The 22,341-nt window shown below is 40.3% G+C and overlaps 1 protein-coding gene across 2 annotated transcripts in view; it reads left to right on the forward strand.

Annotated features, from left to right (window-relative positions):
- UTP20 (UTP20 small subunit processome component) overlaps nt 1-22,341 on the forward strand; it is a 108,620-nt gene that overhangs the window by 21,560 nt on the left and 64,719 nt on the right. For both annotated transcript variants that reach the window (XM_042993011.1, XM_007085664.3), the window contains exons 16-22: nt 4,259-4,409; nt 5,069-5,131; nt 5,924-6,082; nt 7,139-7,215; nt 16,864-16,943; nt 17,186-17,426; nt 21,838-22,023. In XM_042993011.1, coding sequence (XP_042848945.1) covers nt 4,259-4,409; nt 5,069-5,131; nt 5,924-6,082; nt 7,139-7,215; nt 16,864-16,943; nt 17,186-17,426; nt 21,838-22,023 — 957 coding nt within the window. The remainder of the gene's footprint in view (nt 1-4,258; nt 4,410-5,068; nt 5,132-5,923; nt 6,083-7,138; nt 7,216-16,863; nt 16,944-17,185; nt 17,427-21,837; nt 22,024-22,341) is intronic.

Consider the following 22,341-nt stretch of genomic DNA (forward strand, 5'->3'; position numbering starts at 1 on the left):
CATGATAAAAGTCCTTATTTTGATCTATTTTATACCCAAGTTGTATTCATATTAGAAATTTATGATTGATTTAAATCCTTAAAATAAGTACATTTTTTATGCAGTCTTTAAATGCAGATTCATCTTTGTAGAGCGGTATTTTACCATGTGGGTAAGCTCATGTTGTAGAGCATAAGGGTATATAATACTGATTATTCCCAACCGAGACTTGCACAGTGTTGACCTTTTGTGACTTCCTGAGTGATTCCAACACACGCATTTCCACTACACTCATTCTGTCTCATCCTGATATCACCATTTTGGAAAACTTTCCTGTGGTCCTTTTACTACATAGCAAAACAACCCAGGTTTTTGTTTTTATAAGTTTATGTCAACCAGCTCCTGATTTTGGTAGTAGTAGAAGTCTGTTATCGGGGAGCCGTGTTCTTCTCAGCTTAGCACCCTTTCTAAAGGTCACACCTTTTGAAAACCTGGTAAAGTAGTTGGCTTCTTTTTCCAGAGTCTAATCCATTTTCCATCCATGCTGTTTTTTGTTGTTGTTGCTGCTGTTGTTGTTTTAGAGAGAGACAGAGACAGAGTGCAAGCCAGGGAGAGGGGAGGGGCAGAGGGAGAAAGAGAGAGAATCTTAACCAGGCTCCACACACAGCACAGAGCTCTACTTGGGGCTTGAAACAGATTTATTCATTTACTTCATTCAGTAAATATTCATTTGCTTTTCTTAGGTACCAGGCCCTATTCTAGGCACTGGGAGGCATAGTGAATGAAACACACACAAAATACCCTGCCTTCATGGAGCTACTATTCTAGCAAGAAGAAACACTAAGCACGATAAATAAGTCAGATTTATAGCATGTTAGACAAGTGGCAAGAAAATTAAAGGAGAGTTGGGATAGGGACATTCTGGAGGTTGGGGACAACAACAGTTTTAAATAGGGAAGGCCTCACCAAGAAGGAGACATCTGAGCTGAAACCCAGAAGCAGAAGGAGGTAAATCATGAGGGTATCTGGGGTTGGGGCCTTTCTGCGTTCCTGACCTGGGAGACTTGAGTGCCACCGCTGTAGGGGGTGCCCAGCAAGGAGCTATTGGCAGCTGAGCAGAGCGAGGGGTGAGTAGTAGGAGAAGATGACACAGAGGTGGTGGCCATGACCGACAGTGTGTGACATTTGGCCGTTGTGGGGCCTGGGCTTCTACTCCGAGTGAAAGGGAAGGAAGCTACAAGAGGAATTTTGGCAGGAGAATGACTTAGGCCTAAGCAGGACCACCCTGGCTACTGTGCTGAGAACAAAGCAGACCAGTTAGAAGACTTACTGCAGTAATCCAGAGTCTCTTTCCATTTCCAGATCTGGACAAAGCTGGCAATTCTCCATGGTTCCTTGAATTGGTTTACATTCCTTTAAGGAGTTTTTCTTTGATATCATCCTATATCTCACGTTTTATGTTCTCTTGTTCACTTTATTGATCTGTTTAAACTTCTCATGGTATATTCTTGGGTATAAACAATTTAAGCCATCTGTAGAGGTTTTGAAATAAAAAGGCACACATAACACAGGGATTAGTACGTCCCCTGCAGAAGACCAGCCAGCCTCCCAACCAGGTGGCACTTAGCCTTGGAGGCCTGGAAACCTCTAACAGGAGTATATACAGCTTTGAAAGTGGAGGCGTAAACTTGGAATTGTGAAAGCTTTAGACGCAAGCTTCTGTACTTGGTGCCGTGCTAGTTACTGGTTAAGCACGTAGGTTTCACAGCCAAGACAACTTGGATTAGAATCTTGTCTCTACCATCTACTAGCCCTGCAGCCTTTGGTGGGTTTATTAACCTCAACTTCATTATCTCTCTCAAGGGAATAACAGCACTTCCCTCATGGGCGTTAAATTGAACACCACATCCTGTCATGGCGTCATACACATTGCATTTTTATTATGTCCTTACATGCCAGTCTCTGTTCTGAGTACTTCATGTCCATTATTTAATCCTCACAGCAGCTCCATGAGGTGTGGGGACTGTTATCATTACAGATGGGAGCACTAAAGTTCCAAAATAAGTGCAGAATCTAACTACTCAGCATCCACTGCCACCCTGCTCTAAACCACCATCTCTTTTACCTGGATTATTGCGTTAGCCTCCGAACAAGCCCCCTTACTTCTGTCCTTGTCCCGCTGCTCTGTTTGGTGTCTCCCAACCGTACGATACTATTAAATGAAGGACCGATTATGGCACTCTTTTGCCGACAGTGATTCTCCACTAGCGGTGATGCCAGAGACACTTTTGGTTGTCACAACTGGGGGCTGCTACTGCAATCTAGTAGGTGGAGGCCCTGGATGTTCCTAAGCACCCTACAGGATGGCTTCCACAGCAAAAAACTATCTGGCCCAAAATGTCAGTCATGCTGCTATGAGAAACCCATCTTACTCAGTATAAAGTCTGGTCCTTATCCTGTTCCTTGGGGCTCTGTAAGATCCAACCCGGGCTACTTCTGACCTTACCCCCAGCCACTCTTCCTTGTTAATAACTCCCTTCCAGCTGGACTGGTCTTCTTGATGCTCCTCTTCCAGATAAGCACACCTATCTGTGACTTGGCATCGCCGTTCCCTCTGCCTGAATTGCCTTCCAGATATCCAGTGGCTGACTCATTCACCTCCTTCAGGCCCTACCTCCCATGACCACCCCGATATCACATATATTCCTTTTCAACCTTCCTCCCCCCCTGCACAACCTGTCTCTCAGTCTTGACTTTCCATGGTTTGCTTTTCTCTGCTTCACTCATCACTGTCATACATAATTAGTTTATTTATTATGTTGGCTACCTTCTCTTGTTAGAATATAAGCTCCGGGAGGATAGGGACTTTGTTTTGTGTTTACTGCTATGTCCAGTGTCTATAAAGGTCACTGGCATATAGTAGATACTCACTAAATATTTGTTGAAGGAGGATGACACCCAAAAATTAAGCAGCCTTGTCAGGGGGACACTGCTGATGGACTGCAGAGCTGGTTTCACACTTGGGCTTCCCTACCCCAGAGCCTGTGCTGTACCCTCCTCTGTACTGTCCCTCCCTCAGCTCGGTGCCTGGCACATGGAAAACACTTACTAATATTCTATAATCTCCCTTTATGTCATTGTCATTTATAACTGTGTAGATTGAAAAAACAGCATTATGGGCACCTGGGTGGCTCAGCTGGTTAAGCGTCCGACTTCGGCCCAGGTCATGATCTCATGGTCCATGAGTTCAAGCCTCACATCGGGCTCTGTGCTGACAGTTCAGAGCCTGTGTTTCCCTCTCTTGGCCCCTCCCCAACTCACACTGTCTCTCTCTCACTTTCTCTCATAAATAAACATTAAAAGATTTTTTAAAAGAAAGAAAAATTAGCATTGGGTTTTAGTTAAAATAGCATATTCTATGAAATCTTTCCATTTGTGACAATGTGGATGGAACTAGAGTGTATTAGGCTAAGCGAAATAAGTCAAAAAAGACAAATACACGATTTCACTCATGTGGAATTTAAGAAAACAGATGAATATAGGGGAAGGGAAGGGAAAATAAGGTAAACACAGAGAGGGAGGCAAACCATAAGAGACTCTTAAATTTAGAGAACAAACTGAAGATTGCTGGTGGGGTATTGGATGGAAGATGGGCTAAATGGGTGATGGGCTTTAAAGAGGACACTTGTTGGGATGAACACTGGGTATTATACGTAAGTGATGAGTCACTAAATTCTACTCCTGAAACCATCATTACACTATATGTTAACTAACTTGGATTTAAATTAAAAAAAAAAAAAAAATAGCATATGCTGGGGCACCTGGGTGGCTCAGTTGGTTAAGCATTCAACTTCGGCACAGGTCATGATCTCACAGTCCATGAGTTTGAGCCCTGCATCGGGCTCTGTGCTGACAGCTCGGAGCCTAAAGCCTGCTTCAGATTCTGTGTCTGCCTCTCTCTGACCCAACCCCATTCATGCTCTGTCTCTCTCTGTCTCAAAAATAAATAAACATTAAAAAAATATATTTTTTTAAATAGCATATGCTAATCCCATCTCTGCCTCCACCTAGCTGTGTGTCCTTGAGCTCATTACTCACTGTTGCAAGGCCTCAGATTCTTTGTCTCTAAAATGGAGTCAATGTCTGCATAAAATGTCTACATTTTACCTTGGTCTCTTTTACAATTCCTTTACCAGTGATAATTTTCTGTAGTTTTTTTTACAGTCTAAATACCCAGCTGTGTGGTGCAGGCTGGGTCTAATAAATAATCTTGTTGCAGAACATTTCCTGTGGAGCCATCTGTGTTGCTGTTAGCTGATCTCTATTATCAGAGATTATCCTTATGTGGCTGCAAAGGGCCACTTTCTGAGGAAGCTTTAATGGAATTATTTCCCAGGTTACAAGCTAACATTTCAACTGGCATATCCAAGGTAATGGTGTTTTGTGGTATGTTCTCAGTCTCTCCTCTTTGATTATATATGTATCGCCAGTGGTTGTCAGAGCTCCTTAATCAGAAAATGCTGCTAGGGGGTGATTTCTGTTTGAAGCAGTGATTCCTAAATTGACCTACAAACTGTTTGCAGCAGGATTACTTGGGGAGCTTAATAAAAATACAAATTCCAGGTCCTCACAGGCTGGAGTTCTGATTCAGAAACTGAAAAATCTGCATCGTTTTTTTTAAAGCCCTCTAGGTGATTCTGCCGCTTGGTCAGGTGTGCAGAAATACCTGAATACGTTATGTAGGGATTGTTATGTAGGGATAACAATCACTAATTGCAACAGAATTGTAAATTTAATCAGTTTCTTTGCCCTTATTTACAGAGATGCTTATAGTGTCACGGTTGAAGGAAAAACACGGTTCTATGGGCAACCTTATCTTTTCTGTCTAGTCTGGTCATTACTTGTTCCGTGTACTATTTGAATAAGGTGTTGGTTGGTGTCTAATATGAAATAAGGTATAGAATAACATGTATCTTTCTGATAAGCATTATATTTTCCTTAATGCTATAAAACTTAAGTCTCACTGGCTGTTAATCGGTTTCTTATGTGTAAACTTTGAAGTTTTAAATGTGCCTTTTACTTTCTCTAGATACGGCTTTTGACAATAAGGATCCTAAACCATTTTGAGGTTCGACTTCCAGAACTGATGGAGGTATTTTTGCTGTTCAATTTGGATAACTTTTTAAAAACATCATTCTTTTTTTAATTTCCAAAGTGATACTTTTACAGAGAATTCAAATACCATTGTGTAAATATCTATCATAAAAACTGAAATTGTTGTTGTAATTCTTAGTCCTGCCCACACTGAAAAGTCACAGGTAATTGGTGAATATTCTTTCAGATCTTTTGTACACATGTACAATTTAAATAGCATCAGGGAGGTTTTGCCATATCAGTACCTCAGGCTTACCTCATTTCTTTTGAGGCTTAAAAGGATACTGCCCCGATACCAGAGTTTAAAATATCTTATATAACCAGTTCTTTGTTGCTGGATGCTGAGGTGGATTGTTTGGAGTTTTGCAGCATTTCCAATAAAATAGTAATGAACATCCTTATGTTGATATATTTGAATAGGGAAATATTCCCATAATGCATATTACTACTTGTAGAAGTAGAAATTATAGAAGTAGAATTGTGTAAGTGGAAGTATATGTATACGTTTTTATTTGAACAAATGTTGCCAATCGATTTGAGTCATTCTGAGAATGAGTTTCCTGTTTTTTCCTTGTCATTTCTGTGCTAGACATTATTCTTAAATTAGATTCTAACAAAAAGTAAATAGTTTGAGGAAAAATGGATCATTTACCACAAGAAGTGTTGCTTATTTAATTACAACATTAACATACCCCAGTTTTTCTTTTTTTTAGAACTTTGGTCACATATCATGTTCTTTTTGCGAAATCAAAGTACTGACCTGCCTCCTTGGTTTTCTCTGTCCACTCAGGATGATGGGCTCTCAGAGCGTCAGTCTGCCTTGGCTATATTACGCCAGGCAGAACTTGTTCCAGCAACTGTGAGTGATTACAGAGAGAAGCTTCTTCATTTGAGAAAACTAAGACATGATATGGTGCAGGCTGCAGTCCCTGACGGGCCATTACAGGAGGTATAAAACAGCGTCTCAGGTTTTTAAACAATTTGTGCTTTTTGATCTGTTTAGCTGGCTTTTGGAAAGAGAAACATAGCAAGTAGTTAAAAAAAGTTTTTTATTTAAGCTAGATAAATCTCCAGTTTCCTTAGGTATTTTGAATTAAATGGCTCTGCCAGCCTTTTCCACAGTGGAAATAACTGTCCTCCCTCTGAATACAGGCATAATATGTGAAGGTAGGTGCAACAGAAGGGCTCAACATCCGGTTTAAGACCTGACATTCTTCTCCATGTGCTGCAGGATGTCAGGCCTCTTATCTTTTGTATTGGGGGTTTTTGTGCGTGACCCTTGAGGATGGATCACAGATCCCTTTGTGAGTAAGGCCAATGGAAGTGTTCCCTTTAGATCAGAGCATTTCTGCTCTTTACATGTTTTATACATTAGTGTCTTGTGTTAACGTTTCGTTTGGAAAAAGGGCTCTGCTGCTAAAAGAGTAATAAACACCTCATTCCCAAATAATACTAAAACTACCATTCTATATGATGCCTCCCAGCACATGGAGATATGAGTGATGGCAGTCATTCTCAAAGGTGACTGAGAAAACTTGAGACCCTCTGAACTGAATGCCTTTAATGCATAGTTTTGAAAACTCAGCCATCTGCTCACAGAGCTGCAGCTGCCATTCACAGTGTATACCGTCTTGGGCTCTTTGGTATCTGTATTTTACTGCTTGCTGTTCAGGTTTTAGCTCACACGGTGATGGTAATAGCAGTGTTTGTTAGGTGGGAATTTAATCATGAGTCAGATCTGTTTATTCAAATGCTGTATCCTTTGTGAACATCTGGAGTGAGTTTGAGTACTTTTGCTTTAGTGATTCTTCTTTGTTAAATAGCGAGTGACATTTTGGGGAGAGTCAGAAAACTATTATATGCCGAATTTTGGATTGGTACCTACAACTTGTTCCTTAAAGCACAAGCTTCTTTTTAACCTCTGATTGTCTGAGTTGGGATATTTATATTTCATATATTCTGTAGTTTATAGCCCATTTACTAAACTAGTTTCCTATAATCACAGGTGCCACTTCGTTATTTATTAAGCATGTTGTATGTTAACTTCAGTGCCCTCTGGGATCCTGTTATTGAACTCATAAGGTAAGCATGGGTTAAAATGGATGAAGCTGTATGTGTTAACTATTGCAGAGTGATGGGGCCAGATTATACTCCTGCTAGGTGTGATTTAAATGAATGGGTGTGTATAGTATTTGTAGCTACCTTAAATCCTTTGTGGGACAAGGTGAAGAAAAAACGAACATTAGTTATTCTCTCTAATGTCAAGTATTTCAACATCTCAGATGTTATATGTATGTATCTTTGTGCATTGAAATAACTTCAAAGGACTTGCTCTGTCTACTTGATATGATACATCTATATGGTTAAATTTATTTTTTAATTTTTTTAATATGAAATTTATTGTCAAATTGGTTTCCATACAACACCCAGTGCTCATCCCAAAAGGTGCCCTCCTCAATACCATCACCAACCCTCCTCTCCCTCCCACCCCCCCATCAACCCTCAGTTCTCAGTTTTTAAGAGTCTCTTATGCTTTGGCTGTCTCCCTTTCTAACCTCTTTTTCTTTTTTTTTTCCTTCCCCTCCCCCATGGGTTTCTGTTAAGTTTCTCAGGATCCACATAAGAATGAAACCATATGGTATCTGTCTTTCTCTGTATGGCTTATTTCACTTAGCATCACACTCTCCAGTTCCATCCATGTTGCTACAAAGGGCCATATTTCATTCTTTCTCATTGCCACATAGTACTCCGTTGTGTATGTAAACCACAATTTCTTTATCCATTCATCAGTTGATGGACATTTAGGCTCTTTCCATAATTTGGCTATTGTTGAAAGTGCTGCTATAAACATTGGGGTACAAGTGCCCCTATGCATCAGTACTCCTGTATCCCTTGGGTAAATTCCTAGCAGTGCTATTGCTGAGTCATAGGGTAGGTCTATTTTTAATTTTTTGAGGAACCTCCACACTGTTTTCCAGAGTGGCTGCACCAATTTGCATTCCCACCAACAGTGCTAGAGGGTTCCCATTTCTCCACATCCTCGCCAGCATCTATAGTCTCCTGATTTGTTCATTTTGGCCACTCTGACTGGCATGAGGTGGTATCTGAGTGTGGTTTTGATTTGTATTTCCCTGATGAGGAGCGACGTTGAGCATCTTTTCATGTGCCTGTTGGCCATCTGGATGTCTTCTTTAGAGAAGTCTCTATTCGTGTTTTCTGCCCATTTCTTCACTGGATTATTTGTTTTTCGGGTGTGGAGTTTGGTGAGCCCTTTATAGATTTTGGATACTAGCCCTTTGTCCAATATGTCATTTGCAAATATCTTTTCCCATTCCGTTCATTGCTTTTTAGTTTTGTTGATTGTTTCCTTTGCAGTGCAGAAGCTTTTATCTTCATGAGGTCCCAATAGTTCATTTTTGCTTTTAATTCCCTTGCCCTTGGGGATGTGTCAAGTAAGAAACTGCTGTGGCTGAGGTCAGAGAGGTTTTTTCCTGTTTTCTCCTCTAGGGTTTTGATGGTTTCCTGTCTCACAGTCAGGTCCTTTATCCATTTTGAGTTTGTTTTTATGAATGGTGTAAGAAAGTGGTCTAGTTTCATCCTTTTGCATGTTGCTGTCCAGTTCTCCCAGCACCATTTGTTAAAGAGATGGTCTTTTTTTCCATTGGATATTCTTTCCTACTTTGTCAAAGATGAGTTGGCCATACTTTTGTGGGTCCAATTGTGGACTCTGTTCTATTCCATTGGTCTATTGTCTTTGTGCCAATACCATGCTGTCTTGATGATTACAGCTTTGTAGTAGAGGCTAAAGTCTGGGATTGTGATGCCTCCTGCTTTGGTTGTCTTCTTCAAAATTACTTTGGCTATTTGGGGCCTTTTGTGGTTCGATACAAATTTTAGGATTACTTGTTCTAGCTTCGAGAAGAATGCTGGTGCAATTTTGATTAGGATTGCGTTGGATGTGTAGATAGCTTTGGGTAGTATTGATATTTTAACAATATTCTTCCAATCCATGAGTACGGAATGTTTTTCCATTTCTTTATTTCTTCTTCAATTTCCTTCATAAGCTTTCTATAGTTTTCAGCATACAGATCTTTTACATCTTTGATTAGGTTTATTCTTAGGTATTTTATGCTTCTTGGTGCAATTGTGAATGGGATCAGTTTCTTTATTTGTCCTTCTATTGCTTCATTATCAGTGTATAAGAATGCAACTGATTTCTGTACCTTAATTTTGTATCCTGTGACTTTGCTGAGCTCATGTATCAGTTCTAGCAGACTTTTGGTGGAGTCTATTGGATTTTCCATGTACAGTATCATGTCATCGGCAAAAAGTGAAAACTTCATCTTTGCCAATTTTGATGCCTTTGATTTCCTTTTGTTGTCTGATTGCTGAGGCTAGAACTTCCAACACTATGTTAAACAACAGTGGTGAGAGTGGACATCCCTGTCGTGTTCCTGATCTCAGGGAGAAAGCTCTCAGTTTTTCCCCATTGAGGATGATGTTAGCTGTGGGCTTTTCATAAATGGCTTTTATGATCTTTAAGTATGTTCCTTCTATCCCGACTTTCTCAAGGGTTTTTATTAAGAAAGGATGCTGAATTTTGTCAAATGCTTTTTCTGCATCGATTGACAGGATCATATGATTCTTATCTTTTCTTTTACTAATGTGATGTATCACATTGATTGATTTGTGAATGTTGAACCAGCCCTGCAGGCCAGGAATGAATCTCACTTCATCATGGTGAATAATTCTTTATATGCTGTTGAATTCAATTTGCTAGTATCTTACTGAGAATTTTTGCATCCATATTCATCAGGGATATTGGCCTGTAGTTCTCTTTTTTTTTACTGGGTCTCTGTCTGGTTTAGGAATCAAAGTAATGCTGGCTTCATAGAATGAGTCTGGAAGTTTTCCTTCCCTTTCTGTTTTTTGGAATAGCTTGAGAAGGATAAGTATTATTTCTGCTTTAAATGCCTGCTTTAAATGCCTGCTTTAGAATTCCCCAGGGAAGCCATCTGGTCCTGGACTCTTATTTGTTGGGAGATTTTTGATAACTGATTCCATTTCTTCACTGGTTATGGGTCTGTTCAATCTTTCTATTTCTTCCTGTTTGAATTTTAGGAGTGTGTGGGTGTTTAGGAATTGTCCATTTCTTCCAGGTTGTCCAGTTGTTTGGCATGTAATTTTTCATAGTATTCCCTGATAATTGCTTGTATTTCTGAGGGATTGGTTGTAATAATTCCATTTTCATTCACGATTTTATCTATTTGGGTCCTCTCCCTTTTCTTTTTCAGAAGCCTAGCTAGAGGTTTATCAATTTTGTTTATTTTTTCAAAAAACCAACTCTTGGTTTCATTGATGTGCTCTACAGTTTTTTTAGATTCTATATTGTTTATTTCTGCTCTGATCTTTATTATTTCTCTTCTTCTGCTGGGTTTGGGGTGTCTTTGCTGTTCTGCTTCTATTTCCTTTAGGTGTGCTGTTAGATTTTGTATTTGGGATTTTTCTTGTTTCTTGTGATAGGCCTGGATTGCAATGTATTTTCCTCTCAGGACTGCCTTCGCTGCATCCCAAAGTGTTTGGATTGTCGTATTTTCCTTTTCATTTGTTTCCATATATTTCTTAATCTCTTCTCTAATTGCCTGGTTGACCCATTCATTCTTTAGTAGGGTGTTCTTTAACCATTCTTTTGGAGGTTTTCCAGACTTTTTCCTGTGGTTGATTTCAAGCTTCATAGCATTGTGGTCAGAAAGTATGCATGGTATGATCTTAATTCTTGTATACTTATGAAGGGCTGTTTTGTGACCCAGTATGTGATCTGTCTTGGAGAATGTTCCATGTGCACTCGAGAAGAAAGTATATTCTGTTGCTTTGGGATGCAGAGTTCTAAATATATCTGTCAAGTCCATCTGATCCAATGTATCATTCAGGGCCCTTGTTTCTTTATTGACCATGTGTCTAGATGATCTATCCATTTCTGTAAGTAGGTGTTAAAGTCCCCTGCAATTACCACATTCTTATCAATAAGGTTGCTTATGTTTGTGAGTAATTGTTTTATATATTTGGGGGCTCCTGTATTCGGCGCATAGACATTTATAATTGTTAGCTCTTCTTGATGGATAGACCCTGTGATTATTATAGAATGCCCTTCTTCATCTCTTGTTACAGCCTTTAATTTAAAGTCTGGTTTGTCTGATATAAGTATGGCTACTCCAGCTTTCTTTTGACTTCCAGTGGCATGATAAATAGTTCTCCATCCCCTCACTCTCAATCTGAAGGTGTCCTCAGGTCTAAAATGAGTCTCTTGTAGACAGCAAATAGATGGGTCTTGTTTTTTTATCCATTCTGATACCCTATGTTTTTTGGTTGGCACATTTAGTCCATATACATTCAGTTTTATTATAGAAAGATATGGGTTTAGAGTCATTGTGATGTCTGTAGGTTTCATGCTTGTAGTGATGTCTCTGGTACCTTGTCTCACAGGATTCCCCTTAGGGTCTCTTGTAGGGCTGGTTTAGTGGTGATGAATTCCTTCAGTTTTTGTTTGTTTGGGAAAACCTTTATTTCTTCTTCTATTCTGAATGACAGACTTGCTGGATAGAGATTCTTGGTTGCATATTTTCTCTGTTCATCACATTGAAGATTTCCTGCCATTCCTTCTGGCCTGCCATCTTTCAGTAGATAAATCCGTCACTAGTCTTATCAGCCTCTCTTTATGTGTTACAGCATGTTTATCCCTAGCTGCTTTCAGAATTTTCACTTTATCCTTTTATTTTGCCAGTTTGACTATGATATGTCATGCAGGGGATCGATTCAAGTTACGTCTGAAGGGAGTTCTCTGTGCCTCTTGGATTTCAGTGCCTTTTTCCTTCCCCAGTTCAGGGAAGTTCTCAGCTATGATTTTTTCAAGTACACCTTCACCTTTCCCTGTCTCTTCCCCCTCTGGAATCCCAATTATGCATATGTTAGCACGTTTAGTTGTGTCACTTAGTTCTCTAATTCTCCCCTCATACTCCTGGATTTTTTAATCTCTCTTTTTCTCAGTTTCCTCTTTTTCCATAGTTTTATCTTCTCATTCACCTATTCTCTCCTCTGTCTCTTCAATCCAAGCTGTGGGCGCCTCCATTTTATTTTGCAGCTCATTTATAGCATTTTTTAGCTCCTCCTGACTGTTTCTTAGTCCCTTGATCTCTGTAGTAATAGATTCTCTGCTGTCCTGTGTACTTTTTTCAAGCCCAGCAATTAATTTTATGACTATTATTTTAAATTCATTTTCTATTACATTGCTTAAATCATTTTTGATCAGTTCGTTAGTTGCCGCTACTTCCAGGAGTTTCTTTTGAGGAGAATTCTTCCATTTCGTCATTTTGGATAGTCCCTGGAGTGGCACGGAACTGCAGGGCTCTTCCTCTGTGCTGTCTGGAGTAACTCGCGCTGGTGGTCAGGGCCGCAGTCAGACCTGATGTCTGCCCCCAGCCCACCCCTGGGGCCACAGTCAGACTGGTGTGTACCTTATCTTCCCCTCTCCCAGGGGTGGTGTGGCCCCTGTCTGGGCTACTTATACATTGCCAGGCTTGTGGTGCTGCTTAGATGGGAACTGACGTATTAGCCGGGGCGGATCCGCAAGGTACACAGGGGCTGGAGGGGCAGACTCAGCTCGCTTTGCCTTTGGTAGTCTGCTTCAGGAGGGGCCCCTCTTCCATGGGCCCCTTGTCTACACTTGGCTCTAGAGAGTCCATTCTGCTAGTCTTCTGGCGGTTTTCTGGATTATTTAGGCAGATGTGGGTGGAATCTAAGTGGTCAACAGGGCACGGTGAGCCCAGTGTCCTTCTATGCTGCCATCTTCCTCACCATGGTCTGTTAAATTTTTTTTACGGTCACAAGATAGTGTATAGTAATTGCAAAATTTTATTTATATATATTAAGTCAGTTAGCCAAACTTTAAAAATAATGACTTTTTGAAACCCTAGGTGTCTAGTATCCAAGAGTCCCTTAGTTCTAAAAAGGACCTTAGTAATCACATAGAAATTACATATGTGGTGCTTCATATGTAGTCTGTCCTTTTGCAGACCTTTGTCTTCAGATGGTCTACTCTGCTTTTTGTCAGATTAGACATATATCATGTGTGACCTCTCAAATCTATCTGATTTGACCTTTCAATCTATCTGAAAACTGATTGATTTTTCATGGATAGTCAACAGCATATACAGTTCATATCTTGTGTGATGATTATCCACCTTTGCCTAGCAGTCTGTACTTTGCCCAGGGGCATCCCTGTGGTCAGAGGGGCGGTGATGACTGGGAGTTGGAGACTGAACTTTGCTAAGAAGCCCTTTAATCTTGGCTGGCATGGGCCTCACACTTGCCCTCAGAATGCGGAAAGGTAGCCCAGGAGAAAGACAGGCAGAAGTCCAACCTGTGTCACTGTCTTTTGGTTGCTGCTCAGTAGAGCTGTTGGCTGAGACCTGCTTGAGTCTCTTCTGGCCCCTCGTCTGTTCAGGAACATACACATACACACACACACAAACACACACACTCAATCAACCTGCTGTAGTGACAAAATGGATGTTGGGCTGTGGCATTAGTAAAAATGATATCCAGTCTCTTAAAAACAAACAAACAAAAAAAAGACTCACCTGTGTCCCTGGCCAGGCACCCCATGCTGATCAAGAAAGGCCAAACCTGCTCCTTTGAACTCCATAGTCTGTGACCCCAGAGAGCTAGGCCAGGCCTTTCCATGCTCCCAGCTGGGTGCCAGTAGATGTTTACTGCCTGCCTGGAGCCCACCTGCTCAGGCACAAGTCAGAGTAAAATATTAGGAGCAGAAAAAAATATCATATTCTTAGACAAGTAGTGATAGAAAGAGCATACACATTTTTTTTAATTTAATTTTTTCTAAATTTACATCCAAATTAGTTAGCATATAGTGCAACAATGACTTCAGGAGTAGATTCCTTAGTGCCCCTTACCCATTTAGCCCATCCCCCCTCCCACACCCCCTCCAGTAACCCTCTATTTGTTCTCCATATTTATGAGTCTCTTCTGTCCCCCTCCCTGTTTTTATATTATTTTTATTGCCTTTCCCTTATGTTCATTTGGTTTGTCTCTTAAAGTCCTCATATGAGTGAAGTCATATGGTATTTGTCTTTCTCTGACTAATTTCACTTAGCATAATACCCTCCAGTTCCATCCACGTAGTTGCAAATGGCAAGATTTCATTCTTTTTGATTGCCGAGTAATACTCCATTGTATATATGTACCACATCTTCTTTCATCCATCGATGCACATTTGGGCTCTTTCCATACTTTGGCTATTGTTCATAGTGCTGCTATAAATATGAGGGTGCATGTGTCCCTTCAAAACGGCACACCTGTATCCCTTGGATAAATACCTAGTAGTATTTATCCAGGGATTTATCTAGAGTACTTATCCAAGGATAAATTTATCCAGTATTTATCCCAGCAATTGCTGGGTTGTAGGGTAGTTTTATTTTTAGTTTTTTGAGGAACCTCCATACTGTTTTCCAGAGTGGCTGCACCAGCTTGCATTGCCACCAACAATGCAAAAGAGATCCTCTTTCTCTGCATCCTCGCCAACATCTGTTGTTGCCTGAGTTGTTAATGTTAGCCATTCTGACAGGTGTGAGGTGGTATCTAGAGCATAAACATTTTGAGATTATTGGTGATAAGATACCAAATTATATAAACACTTATGTGATTCATCTGATTTTTCTTCGAATTCTGAAAGGTATGTTTCATGTAGTTATTTTTTTTGCCTTTATGTCAATGATACGTATATTTTAATTTGGTGGAGGAAAACCAACACTTAAAATTTTTTTTAACGTTTTATTTTATTTTGAGAGACACAGTGGAAGCAGGGGAGGGGTAGAGGGAGAGGGAGACACAGAATCCAAAGCAGGCTCCAGGCTCTGAGCTGTCAGCACATTCCCCGATGTGGGGCTCAAACCCACAAAGGCGAGATCATGACCTGAGCCAAAGTCAGGCGCTTAACTGAATGAGTCACCCAGGCACCTCTGAAAGCCAACACTTTAAAGTTAGCTGAGTTTTTCTCCGGAGTCCTCTCCTTTCTTTAATGTGCCATACCTTGTACCTGATACCCCGTTCACATTACTGTGCCTTTAAAAATAGTCTTCTTAGGGTGCCTGGGTGGCTCAGTCAGTTAAGCATTTGACTCTTGATTTTGGCTCAGGTCATGATCTCACAGTTGAGTGAGTTTGAGTCCCACATTGGGCTCTTCACTGGCAGCGTGGAGCCTGCTTAGAATTCTGTCTCTTTCCCTCTCTCTGCCCCTTCTTACAGTTTCTGTCTCTCTCAAAGTAAATATACTTAAACAAAAAAAAAAAACAAAACCTTCTTAGAGGGATCTATTTAGGTGTTAAAAAATATCCTTTAGTACTTTATGACTATAAAAATAATTCCTCCTCAAAAAATTAAAAATAGAAATACCATGTGATTCAGTAATTCCACTACTGGGAGCACCTGGGGGGCTCAGTCAGTGTCCAACTCATTTTTTTTTTAATGTTTATTTTTGAGAGAGAGAGAGACAGAGTGGGAGCAGGAAAGGGACAGAGAGAGGGAGACACAGAATCCAAAGCAGGCTCTAGGCTCTGAGCTGTCAGCACAGAACCCAACACAGGGCTTGAACTCATGAACTGTGAGATCATGACCTGAGCTGAAGTTGCCTGCTTAACCAGCTGAGCTATCCAGGTGCCCCAAATGTCCGACTCTTGATTTCAGCTCAGGTCATGATCTCACAGTTTGTGAGATTGAGCCTCGTGTTGGGCTTTGCATTAACAACATGGAGCCTGCTTGGGATTCTCTCTCCCTCTCTCTCTGCCTCTCCCTCTCTCTCTTTCAAAATAAATAAATAAACATTTAAAAAAATATAATCCCACTACTAGGTATTTACCAAAGAAAACAAAAACATTAACTCAAAAATATAGATGTTCACTGCAGTGTTATTTACAAGAGCCAAGATATGGAGGCAACCTAAGTGTCCATCAGTAGATGAGTGGGTAAGGAAAATGTGGTATATGTACACAATGGAATATTACACAGCCATAAAAAAGGATGAGATTGTGCCATTTGAAATAACATGGGTGGACCTGGAGGGTATTACGCTAAGTGAAATAAGTCAGACTGAGAAAGACAAATATATGATTCTACTTATAAGTGGAATCTTTAAAAAAAAATGAATAAATAAACAAAAAGCAGAATCAGACCTGTAAGTACAAAGAAAGACCTGTAAGTACAAAAAAAAAAGAAAACAAAAAAACCTGATGGCTGCCAGAGGGGAGTGGGTGGGGGTATGGGCAGCATGGGTGAAGGAGAGTGAGAGGTACAGGTTTCCAGTTATGAAATCAGTAAGTTATGGGAATAAAAGGAATATGGTCAATGGTATTATAACAGCGATGTAATGGGGCAGATGGTAGCTACACTTGTGAGCACAGCATAATGTATAAACTTGTCAAATCACTAAGTTATACACCTGAAACTAATGTAATACTGTGTTTCAACTACACTGAAATTAATAAAAATTCCTGCTCAGTGCAGGCATTTTGAAAAAATGTAAAAACGTACAAAAGTTATTGAAGCCCTATATTCAAGGATAACCTAATTAAATTGTAATTATATCCTTTCACTTTTTTTTTTCCTATGAGAGATCTTTTAAAAAGGATTATACCATGTATTTGTGATCTTTTCTCTTAGTTCTCATGCACATGAAATGGACAATAAGCAATTTTGGAAAGTCTACTATGAACATCTAGAAAAAGCAGCTCTACATGCTGGTATGTAAGGGGAAGTGAAAGGGAGGCTGGGGAAAAAAAGGTGGTTTAACTATTTAATTTTTTACTGCTTAATTGTGCATGAAATCGGGAAACAGAAATGAGTAATGTACTATCCTGATAACCTTTGGATATATTTTATTGTTTCCTCATATTACTAGAGCTAGAAACACCCTCACATGAGGAGACCCAGAGGACAAATGTTAACATTTCTCTAGTGGTTCCAATGACTTTTTTTCTTGCAGAGAAAGAGCTGCAAAATGATGTAAGAGATGAGAAGTCCATTGGAGATGAAAGTTGGGAGCAGCCTCAGGAAGGAGATGTTGGAGCTCTTTATCATGAGCAGTTAACATCAAAAACTGACTGTCAGGAAAGACTGGACCACACCAACTTCCGATTTTTGCTCTGGCGAGCTCTGGCAAAATTCCCAGAGAGGGTAGAGCCACGGTCCAGGGAGCTTTCCCCACTTTTCCTGAGATTTATCCAGTAAGTATTCCTTTCCAGGAATATGTCCCTGGTAGAGTATGAGGAAGAGAAGATGTGAAGTCTTAAACTCCCAAGTAGGCTGTGTTTTTAGTATGTCCATCACATTTTCAAACCATTGGCTCATCTGTAAAGCACTGGCTCTCTCAGATAACAGCTAGTTTTTTTTTTGCCACTTAATTTGACACCAGTTAAATTGTAACCATGCCACAAATGGTGTTAATAAAAATTCCAAGTTAAAAAAAGATTATAGGGGCAACTAGATGGCTCAGTTGGTTAAGTGTCTGACTTCGGCTCAGGTCACGATCTCATGGTTCATGGGTTTGAGCCCCACATTAGGCTCTGGGCTGATAGCTCAGAGCCTGGAGCCTGCTTTGGATTCTGTGTCTCCCTCTCTCTCTGCGCCTCTCTCTCTGTCTGTCTCTCTCGCTCTCTCTCTCAAAAATAAACATTAAAATTTTTTTTATTTTAAATTAAAAAATATAAAAATAAAAATTCCGGGTTACAGGGGCGCCTGGGTGGCTCAGTCGGTTAAACATCCAACTTCAGCTCAGGTCATGGTTTCACAGTCCGTGAGTTTGAGCCCCGCATCCGGCTCTGTGCTGACAGCTTGGAGCATGGAGCCTGCTTTGGATTCTGTGTCTCCCTCTCTCTCTGCCCCTCCTCCGTTCATGCTCTGTCTCTCTCTGTCTCAAAAATAAAGAAACATTAAAAAAATTTTTTTTTAATTGCAGGTTACAAAATAAGAAAGGCTTGTTGAATTAGATTAGCATACAAAGGCCTTGTTATTTTTTTGCCTTGTTGTTTCATTGCCTTCCTTGGGGCTTTAACATGTTTTCCAGAAACCCAGCCCCAGCCACTGTGTTGTCAGCCTGCTTATGTTTTTTCCAGAAACCCAGCCCCAGCCACTGTGTTGTCAGCCTGCTTATGTTTCCTAGGATGCTGAGGGGGAATGTACTTTGTATGTTGCTACAGAATAACAACTTTCTGCAGCATTGCTTTGTTTTGAGTAGATAATTGGATGACTTTAAAACTCTAAAGATACGGAATGTGATGTACAGAACAGGACTAATCATCAATGAAGAGTATGTTTTATAGTAGTATTTCATTATATGGGAAAGTGTCATATGTGTAGCTTAAGCAGGCTACAAACCACAGCATGCTTGGCTTGTTCCAAGAACAGCAAGAAAGTCTGAGTGGCTATAGCAGTGACCCTGGGAGAAAATAGTTAAAGATTAGGCCAAAAACTTAACAGGAGACCAAATTGTGTAGGGCCTTCAAGTGACGGTAAAGGACTTGTTTTTTTTCTGTTAGTGAAATGGAAAGACATCAGAAGGTTTAAACAGAGGTGACATGACTTAAGATTTCTTAAGGATTTTTCTAGCTGTCATGTCAAGAATAGACTGTGGGTCGGTCAGAGCAGATAGACCAGCTTCAGAGATTATAAAGTCCGGCAAGAAATGTGGGTGACTTGACCAAGGTTGTAGTAGTACAGCTGATGAGGGGTGGTTGAATTCTGCATATTCTTGGAAAGATTTCAAGTCAGTAAAATATAGTTGGGGGGGATTACACTTAGAACAGCCTGTGCAGTTTGGTCAGCCAACAGATCAGATGTGTAGGTGTTTGGGGGAAAAGGGGGAATGTTGGTACAGGAAGGTGAAAGGGGAGGAATTGGGGATGTCTCTAAGGTTTTGAGCTGAGCGACTGGAAGAAGAGAGTCACCATTTACTGAGATTGGGAGGAAAGCACAGGTTTGCAGATGTGTGGGGGAGATCAGGAATTCATTTTTCTAGGTGTTATGTTTGGGATACTGAATAGCCATCTAAGTAGGGATGTTGAATAAGCAGTTGAATTTGAAGTTTAAAGTTGGAGGGAGAGGTTTGGCCTAAAGATTATAAATTGAGAATCATCGGTATACACATGATTTTTAAATCGTGAGACCAGGAATGAAGCTACACCTAAGGTGTAAACATAGAGAGAGAAGACTTCTAAGGACTGATAGTTGAGATTTAGAAGTTGGGAGATAAGGAGCCAGCAAAGGAAGCCAGAAAGAGTGAGAGAAGAACCAAGACCATGTAGCATCCCAGGTGCCACATGAAGAAAGCATTTTGAAGAGGGAGTAACTAGTTGGATCATACATATCTGAGATGTCAGTCAGATAAAGCATAAGAATTGATCATTGGCTTTAGAAGGCATCTTAACAAGAGTTGTTTCGGTTAACCTGGTAGGGATGAAAGCCTGATTAAAATGAGCTTAAAAGGAAACAGAACTAAAAATGAAAACAGCAAGTGTGGATAGTTCTTGTAAAAAAGAAGCAGACAGGTGGAGGGTGATGTGGGAGTGGAGAGAGCTGCTGTTGGTGGGTTGCTGTTGAAGATTTAAGCAGCGCACCTCTGTGTAATGCTGGTGTTGTGAATGATCCAGAAAGGAGGGAAAATTTGTAATGTAAGAGAGGGAATAAAATTGCTGGAGTCATGTCTTTGAATAGTTGAGATAGGATCCAGTGCATAAGTAGAAAAGTTTATATGAATAATTCATTCTGGCAAAGGTTACAAACAAAGATTCAGGCAGGTCAGTAGGTTCCATGGTGGAAGAGCAATGATTTTTTCACCTAATTCTTCAGGCTTCAGTTTATTTATAGCATGAAAACGATATTTAGCTGCCCTGCCTTGTTTTGAAGATCATATAAAATAATGTTTATCAGTTGTTTTGTGCGCTACAAAGAGCTATACATATGGAAGCAAGTACTAATGGTGTTAACAGGAAATAAATTTCCTGCTCTGTTAATTTTCTAAATTTTTCCCTAAAGAAAGAAAGGGATTACTAATAGATTCCTGGGGATGGAGAGAGGAGCCTGTAACAAGATGTCGTTTCTGAGTTTAAGAAGACTTAGAGACTATAGATAAACAATATTTTTTTAAAAGATATACAATTTAAAAAATATTTAACATTAGTTGGCAACGATTACCTGTAGCAAATACTTTTATAGATGATCCAAACTAATGGAAAATGCAAATGTCACCTTTCATTTTGACTTTGAAATATATTATGGGCTCTTTATTTTATTTTTTTTTTTACTAGAAATTTACATTTCTAAATATGTTTCCAACAATTCAGTGTTAGAACTAATTTGTGAATCCCTTGTAAACAAACATTCTTTGAGAAGAACCAAACCAGAGGCAGGAGTGACTAACAATGACAATACCTTGATAACAGGTGACATCTAAAGAGTCCCTGCTGTGTGCTAGAAGCACTCTTGTGAGTGCTCCGTGTGAGTTATCTTACTTACCAAACACTAGTGAACATGCTGTGCATGGAGATACAGTTTAAAATTTATGTTCTATATGGTTAACTGAGTGTTGGGATTATAGTGGGGGTGCTGTTCAGTAGATGATGGTATGGTTTGTAACCGACACAGCAACCTTGTTCATTTTATTTATTCGTCTGCCTGGTAGGTATCAAGTGCTAGATCCTGCTGGCTGAAAATACAGAGTTGACTATGGTAAAGCGTCCTAGCTCTCCAGGGCTAGCTTCGTGTATTCACCTGGAGTTTAACGTGTGTTGACCTGGAGTGTCTTCCAGGTGTGCTACCCTCAAACATGTTATTTTATCAGTGTATTTTTGAGTGCAGACTTTAAAGCCTGTCTGATCGATTTCCTTGTGTCTGTAGCCCAGTGCCGTCCATGCACAAAACAGACCACAAATGAACAAGTTGTTGGATGATGGAATTAAAATGACTCAAAAGCAATGCACTCTGTGGCAGCCTTCAAGATAATATTAGTTACTTCAAATAGCAGACCAAAATTAAAGGGATGGAATCTAATAAAAACAAACATGAATAGGAATTGGATGAGCTTAGTTTAAAGAGGCAAAACACAAATACTTTGTGATTTTCACTACCTGGACATTCAGTTTGAGTCTGTGTCATGCTGTGTCTGCCCCTGAAAGCAATGGAGTTGACAGTCCACCTGTCTTACCAGACCACGTCCAGAGGACTGAATTTTGCTGTGGCACTATATTTGCAAAAGGACATTGGCAAAGTACAGTGTGTCTGGGTGAAAGTGACTGGCATGGTGTTAGTGCTATGCTTTCCTTATTTAATAAAATCCACCCCTATACCCACCTCCCCCAGTTACGGTTCCAGAGACAGAGAGACTGATTTCAGCTCAGGCCAAAAGAGATTTTTCAAATATTTTTAACAGTGTAACAGTGGGATTTTAAAAGTGTAACTGCAATTAATGGTAGGTTTGCCAAACCAGGTACTTAAGAGGGGCTGAATAAGAAAGAATAATGTGAGGAGGTTTGGCTAAGGTGCCCCTGGTGACTCTTCATTGTGTGACTCTGAACCGTGGATGTACATCCATCTGTCACAAACAGAATTAGGACAACTCCGCTTCATCTCTTTCCACTGTAGCAACGAGTATTACCCAGCAGACCTGCAGGTCGCTCCCACCCAGGATCTGCGCAGGAAAGGCAAAGGGGTGGCCGCGGAGGAGACTGAAGAGGAACCCGATGCTGGAGATGACGAAGAGCTGGAGGAAGAAGCGGTGCCCATGGATGAGCCCTCACAGAAGAAAAAGACCAGAAGAGCTGCAGCAAAGTAAGTTCAACATTGCTGGAAGATCACAGATCCAGGGTTCTGGGAGAAACGGGAAGAGACCTCTGATGGCCTAAGTGTGACATAGCCTTGGACAAGACGAACCACTCAGATAATTACTCAGAGAAGTGCTGCGTCGCCTTGCGATTTTCTTTTGCAGCCTAAAGAAACCTGCCAGTTTTCTGAGTTTTTTGGTTGCTTATTATTACTTATTTTGCCCCTGACTTGAGTTGTCGGGATTTTTGGGGTCATCTAATCATAAGTGCTTTTTATCGACAAGAGCATTGGTCCTCGAGTGGTTGAATGCTCTTTGATCTTTGC

The sequence above is a fragment of the Panthera tigris genome, chromosome B4 (assembly GCF_018350195.1).
Source record: "Panthera tigris isolate Pti1 chromosome B4, P.tigris_Pti1_mat1.1, whole genome shotgun sequence".
Taxonomy (NCBI): domain Eukaryota; kingdom Metazoa; phylum Chordata; class Mammalia; order Carnivora; family Felidae; genus Panthera; species Panthera tigris.